The sequence below is a fragment of the Sprattus sprattus genome, assembly GCF_963457725.1.
Source record: "Sprattus sprattus genome assembly, chromosome: 1".
Lineage (NCBI taxonomy): Eukaryota > Metazoa > Chordata > Actinopteri > Clupeiformes > Clupeidae > Sprattus > Sprattus sprattus.
Window position 1 is genome coordinate 71,580,803 of NC_137920.1, and position 6,542 is coordinate 71,587,344.

The 6,542-nt window shown below is 48.2% G+C and overlaps 1 protein-coding gene across 2 annotated transcripts in view; it reads right to left on the reverse strand.

Annotated features, from left to right (window-relative positions):
* Positions 1-2,982: 2,982 nt before the first annotated feature.
* The window catches only part of grk6 (G protein-coupled receptor kinase 6), a 59,397-nt gene continuing 55,837 nt past the window's right edge, over positions 2,983-6,542 (reverse strand). For both annotated transcript variants that reach the window (XM_080831821.1, XM_080831822.1), the window contains 3 exons: positions 5,200-5,337; positions 3,807-3,941; positions 2,983-3,590 (listed from right to left, as the gene is read on the reverse strand). In XM_080831821.1, coding sequence (XP_080687947.1) covers positions 3,540-3,590; positions 3,807-3,941; positions 5,200-5,337 — 324 coding nt within the window. In that variant the 3' untranslated portion in view covers positions 2,983-3,539. The remainder of the gene's footprint in view (positions 3,591-3,806; positions 3,942-5,199; positions 5,338-6,542) is intronic.

Below are 6,542 nucleotides of genomic sequence, written 5' to 3' on the forward strand. Positions count from 1 at the left end.
ACAATGTGGAGGTTCTCAGTAACGTCTATGGTTTCAGACTATATGGCTGCGGTCGTGTAGTCAAAAAGATGTGAAGGAAAATTTCTACGGACTTAGGAAAAAGACAACCGCAGTGCTATGAGAATCCTACTGCACTTATGCACTATATTACAAAAGCTTACATAGCACATAATTATGAGACGGCGGGTGCTGTTGACGGGGGCCTTTACATTTAGCTGACTCAAGGCATTGTGTAACGGCTCTATCTCCTGTCCATATAAGAAAGGAAGCACCGAAGCACCTAAGCACCTTTCCTTTAGCACATAGAGAACGCGACCATCTCTTCTCACTTGGGATGCTTCCAGGTCATTTCACTCAGTTTCCTAAGCAAAGAACATCCTCCGACCGCAGCCTATTACTGTTTTCCAGCGGTTGCTCTCACCAGGTGGAACTTTTCTTTAGAACTGTTTGAGGCTGAGGAGGAACTACTTGGCACCAGATCGGGTTCTTTTCCAGAACACTTCTCCCAAAGAGGGGCTTGAGGCGTCACTACCAGAGAGGCTTTGCTTTGAGGCTCTGAGGACTGGTTCTCTTGAGACCAAACACACACACACACACACACACACACACACACACACACACACACACACACACACACAGAGGCGCACACAAACACACAAAGATGCATGAACACACAAAGACGTGCACACACGCACACACACACGCACATATGCACACACACGCACACAATCACACACCCGCACACACAAAGACACACACACATAGGCTGACAGGCAGTTTACTAAGGTGAACGCAGCACAGATAAACCCAAGTTCATCTGGTTAACACGAGACAGATCATCCTCTCCTCAAAGCCTCATTCCTTGTGCTCTCACTTGAAAAAAAATAAAAAATACAGAACAAACCTAACAAATAAACAGACAAACAAACAAACAAACAAACAAACAACCATCTGAGGTTGTTTGTTAAACTACGCTCCTTGGGGAATCAATCCCTTTGTGCAGTACACTGGACATTATGGTAGCAATGGCGAAGGACAAGAGGCTTGGACTCGATGCAAGCTGTTCAGACACTCACAGTACTGGGACACACACACACACACATAGACAGACATTTAGAAACACAGCCACACACTCTCACAGTATATATACATGATAAAAAAAAAAACTCAGTGCATTGCGCGAGAAAGTAAAACCCAAGAGAAAGAGGCTAGTCCTGTGATGGATATGACTGGATCCTTCACATCCCTCACAGTGTTCAAGCTTGGCTCAGAAACACATCAGAAAACACACAAAACAAAACAAAACCAAATGAAATGAAGTTCAGTCTTGCTTGCTATGTATTTGTGGTGTTGTTTTTGTTTACACACATATATCATCTGTTATTGCTAAATAAACCAACAAAACCCTCCTAACAACACAAGAGTCTATTTTACACTGTACGGTACAGTAGACTGGAATGTACTTGAGTTGCAGAGGATCAGAAGCAGACAAGGAGGGAGTGGGGACAGTGAGACACGGGGAGACGGGGGACGTGGGGACAGTGAGACACGGGTAGACGGAGGGGGGACCAGGGGAGCACACTCAGAGGCCTGAAATGCTCCAGAACCCTCTATAGGGACGGGTCTCCCCTCAACAGCATCCCAACACAAGAGACCCTTTCCCCTCACTCACTCGCTCACTCACTCTCTCACTCACTCGCACACTCGCACACACACACACACACACACACACAAACACACACACACACACACACACACAGACACGCTCACACTCACACAGACACACACACACACACACTCCCCGTCAAGTCTGGGTGAAGTTCACGTCAGCAGACGAGCTCACAGCTGATGACCAGATATGACCAGCAGAGGGCGCTCATACAGTGAAGAGCCCTGGGAGCTGCCGACGCTGATCTGGCCCGTACCGTAAAAGGGGCCGTGGTGGTGTGAGCCAAAAAACTCGAGCCAGACACGCGCCAGACTCCGCTGCTCTCCGTGGGCGAGGCTGCTGCTGGAGAGACGTGAAGCTGAAGCGATCCACACATCACCAGCTCCCCGTTCCACTCCAGAGCCGCAGGCAAGCAGGGTCGATGGCTAATCGTCCCATCCTCAGTGGTTTTCCATATTAATCAACGACTCCGATGACATGAGTACCTTACCAGACCAAAGGCACCTTCAGAAGGCACACACACAGACTTCTTTTGTTTGAAGAAACAGGGGGGGGGGGGGGAAATAAAATGAAAAGATGGAACTAGTTTGATCTGGAGGTGCATTTGCTGTAGTCTTCCAGATGAGAGCTCTTTTAAAAGGTGCTTTTTGGCAAACGACTCGGGCTGGGACACTGACCCGTTAAATCTCAGCAGTTACAAGGTCCAAATGTTAAGAGAAAAAGAGTCTTCAAGAGAGAAGGAGGGAGAGAGAGGGAGGGAGAGAGAGAGACCGATGGGGAGGAATAGAGAGGGAGAAAGGAAGAGAGAGAGACAGATGGGGAGGAAGAGAGAGGGAGGAAGAGAGAGAGAGGGAGGGAGAGGGAGAAACACTCCCCTAGCTAAGCGTGGTCTACGGAGCGGTGCAGGTGACTGCATACGGTCACATCCACATATGCACTTAAGTCATTTCTATTTGGTTTTTACTAAAAGTACTTGGACACAGCCCTAACACACATCCACACATTTCGGAGCCTCAGGTACTTTTAAATGCTAGAATGAACCCTCTATAGTTAGTTTGAAAAGTAGTTTTAAGCAACATCGCCTCTAAATCTTTTCTACATTTTTTTACATTCTCATCATGCATGTTTTATGTCATGACTACACAAATGGTATCATTTTGATTGTCTGGAATTACATGTATGTGTGTATATATATATATATATATATATATATATATATATTTATATATATATATTTATAAAAAGACAGATATAAATATAAAAATATTTCCAAACAGATGCTTGTCCCGGCCCATTCAAATAGTATGTGCAATATGTTTCAGTACTTGACAGTTTGACACTCGGACAGAACTCCAATGCAGACGCAAGCCTGGGGTGTGGATAGATGACGCCAGTGTAAGAGGTCAATTGGGGGGGGGGGGGGGGGGGGTCAGGGGGGGCTTGCCAACAGCACACCTGCGGCAGGTGAGGGCACTCAGCGCACCTTTCCCACCTGCCAGTACTCTTCACGACGCTGTGGCAGCCGTCCACTTCGCTGTTTGCATCGTCTTTGTTTTCAGTGTTTGTTTCCTTGATCTTTGACCTTTCGTTAGGCTGTTGCCAGATGTAAATAACATGGACTGCTTGGCTATAGTGAAAATATACATTCCAATATTTATATGAAGCTGTTGTGTTTTTTTTTTCTTGTTTTTAAAAATACAAATGTGCAAATATTGTAAACAAATGGAATCCTCTGTGTTTGGGGCACTCCAGGGTGGGTGGGCTGGGGGCAGTTGGCAGGTTCGGGAGAGCGAGGGCGAGGGAGAGGGGGTGGTCAGGTTTTGGGAGGGTTGGCAAGGGGGCAGAGAAGGGGGCAGGAGATGGGCATCTCTCAAAGCCTCGTGGGCTCCTCGTCACTGTCGCTGCAGTTCCCACAGCACTCCTGAAGGGGGCGACAGAGAGACGAGAGACACACACACATGAGCTCACACAGAAACATCACTGAAACAGCAGAGAGCCTCTACACTTTAGCCCACATCTGGGATAGAGCCAATCGCTGATCTGTGCGAACTTGTTTTATAGTTTATTGTTCTTCTGTATTTATTTGTTTATTTGTTTGTTTGTTTGTTTGTTTGTTTGTTTGTATGCAGGGTCTCACCTGTCGTCCAAAGAGCCTCTGTAGCAGGCCCTGTTTAGGTGGGGGAGAGGGCTGACCCCTCCAGTCCAGGTCTGGGGGGACGTTTCCGTCCTGGAGGAGGACGCTGAGCTCTTTAAAGCACTCCGACTCAATCATCTGCACACACAGACAGACAGACAGACAGACAGACAGACACGACAGACAGACACGACACGACACGACACGCGGGTGAGTAAATGTGAGGGTATGGTTGCCTCGGTTACCAAGGTCCTGGCTGTAATTGGATGGTGATCTGGAGTGGGCCAACACCAGTGATGCAACCCCAGACACGGAACCTGATGAGTGAGTCACAAATGGAACATCTCTCTCCTAGAACAGCACAGGATTCTTCCAAAGCCAGAACGCCAGGGGGGGGGGAGAAGGGACTCCACTTGTGTGTTCTGGGTGTTCACTGCCCAATCCACTGATTCCACCCCTTTACTAATAATTATACTGGGTTCTGTAGTCTCTTACTAAAGCTCTACAAAAGGGTGTTTTTAAATGGTGATGTGCGTTAAAATGAACTAAATCTCTACAAAAGTTTATTTTTTTTAATGGGGATGTGCATTAGAATGAACTAAAGCTCTACAAAAGGGTGTTTTTAAATGTGTATTAAAATGAACACCATTTCTGCATGTACTCCAGTATAGCTCTTCTGATATCATTCTAAGCACCACTCCATACAGTAAACCACGCATGCATCTCAATCTAACATCAGTACTCTGTTTCGTAGCTGCTGTTTCGGAGCTGATAACAGTAGGACTTAGTGACCTTGATGCTTTTATAACAGCTCAGATATTACTTCTACCCTTTTCATGTACGCTAATGCTGATGTCACTGTTGATGTCATACCTTCGTCACTGTAATATCTGATATAAGCCAGTAACTGGGCTGCAGTTCTGCAGGCAGTTTCCTACTCAAAGTGAAAGGCGCTTTGCGTTTCCAGCTATCATGTTTTAACTTGGGCCACAGCGCCCTCTGTTGGCCATATTGTGCTTGGGGCAAATTACAATCGGCTCAGTATAATCTTTTCACAACTAGAAAAACATAGCTAGCAACTGACTGTACTGTTTATTGATAGTCTTATAATACATTATTTAATTTAATAGTTTAAATAACAAGTATCTAAATAAGTATTGTACTTGTCTTGTGAATTGAGTGAGAGTGTGTGTGAGAGTGTGTGTGTATGTATATATGTGTGTGTGTGTGTGTGTGTGTGTGTGTGTGTGTGTGTGTGTGTGTGTGTACACATATACATACATTATATATATGCACGCACATACACACACGTGTATATATATACATACATATACACACACACACACACACACACACACACACACACACACACACACACATAGGAGCCTCCTCTCACCTCGTCCTGCCATGGTATGGACACGCAGCCAGTGGAGACTTTACAGTAGAAGGACTCGTCTTTGGCCTCCAGCTCCACACCCTTCACTGTGGAGAACTGCTCAATGTCCAACACGTCCTTACAGTAGATGGCCTGAGGCTACACACACAACCAGACACACACACACACACACACACACACACACACACACACACACACACACACACACACCACGCACGCAAGCACGCACGCACGCACGCACGCACACACGCACACACACACAAACACACACACACACAAACACACACGTAAGTAAAAGGTATTGCAATTGAACATGTGCAACACAAGCACAGGTCACGTCACGTCACCCATGGAGAACGTAGCACAGCTGCACTGCTCCTCAGAGACGAGACCAGGGCATGAACAACAACAGCACAGGTCACACAGGTAAACACATGGAGAACAGAGGCCATTTAAGGCCCCACTCCTGGAGAGAGGAGAGTGGAGAGGGACACTCCTGGGGGAGAGGAGAGGGACACTCCTGGGGGAGAGGAGAGGGACACTCCTGGGGGAGAGGAGAGGGACACTCCTGGGGGAGAGGAGAGGGACACCCCTGGGGGAGAGGAGAGGGCCACTCCTGGGGGAGAGGAGGCAGTGGGGAGGGACACCCCTGGGGGAGAGGAGAGGGACACTCCTGGGGGAGAGGAGGCAGTGGGGAGGGACACTGCTGGGGGAGAGGAGAGGGACACTCCTGGGGGAGAGGAGGCAGTGGGGAGGGACACCCCTGGGGGAGAGGAGAGGGACACTCCTGGGGGAGAGGAGGCAGTGGGGAGGGACACTCCTGGGGGAGAGGGACAGAGGAGGCAGTGGGGAGGGACACTGCTGGGGGAGAGGAGAGGGACACTTCTGGGGGATAGGAGGCAGTGGAGAGGGACACTCCTGGGGGAGAGGAGGCAGTGGAGAGGGACACTCCTGGGGGAGAGAAGAGGGACACTCCTGTGGGCCAGGGTGAGCGTCTCTCAGGGTGGGGGGATGACGTGACTGCTGTTGCTGCGGCGTGCGTGTAAGGTTTAAGGCAGGGCTGGCACGATGTGAGGTTTCACTGTGTCTGTGCGGCTTCCACATAAGTGCTGTGCATCGATCGCCGCACTGCAAGCTCTTTAAAAACCTCTCAGGTTGGACGGAACCACACAACTAGAGGGAAGTGAAATGGATGTCCGATCCATTCTTTGATGTACAGAACTTCCTACTTTAGGGAGGATCCTCAATGACGCCATTAATGATGGACACTCTGAGCCGCACAAACACGCCTAATGCCAGTAATGACTGTTTAAGTTTTGAAAACGGTTAATATATAAAATCAT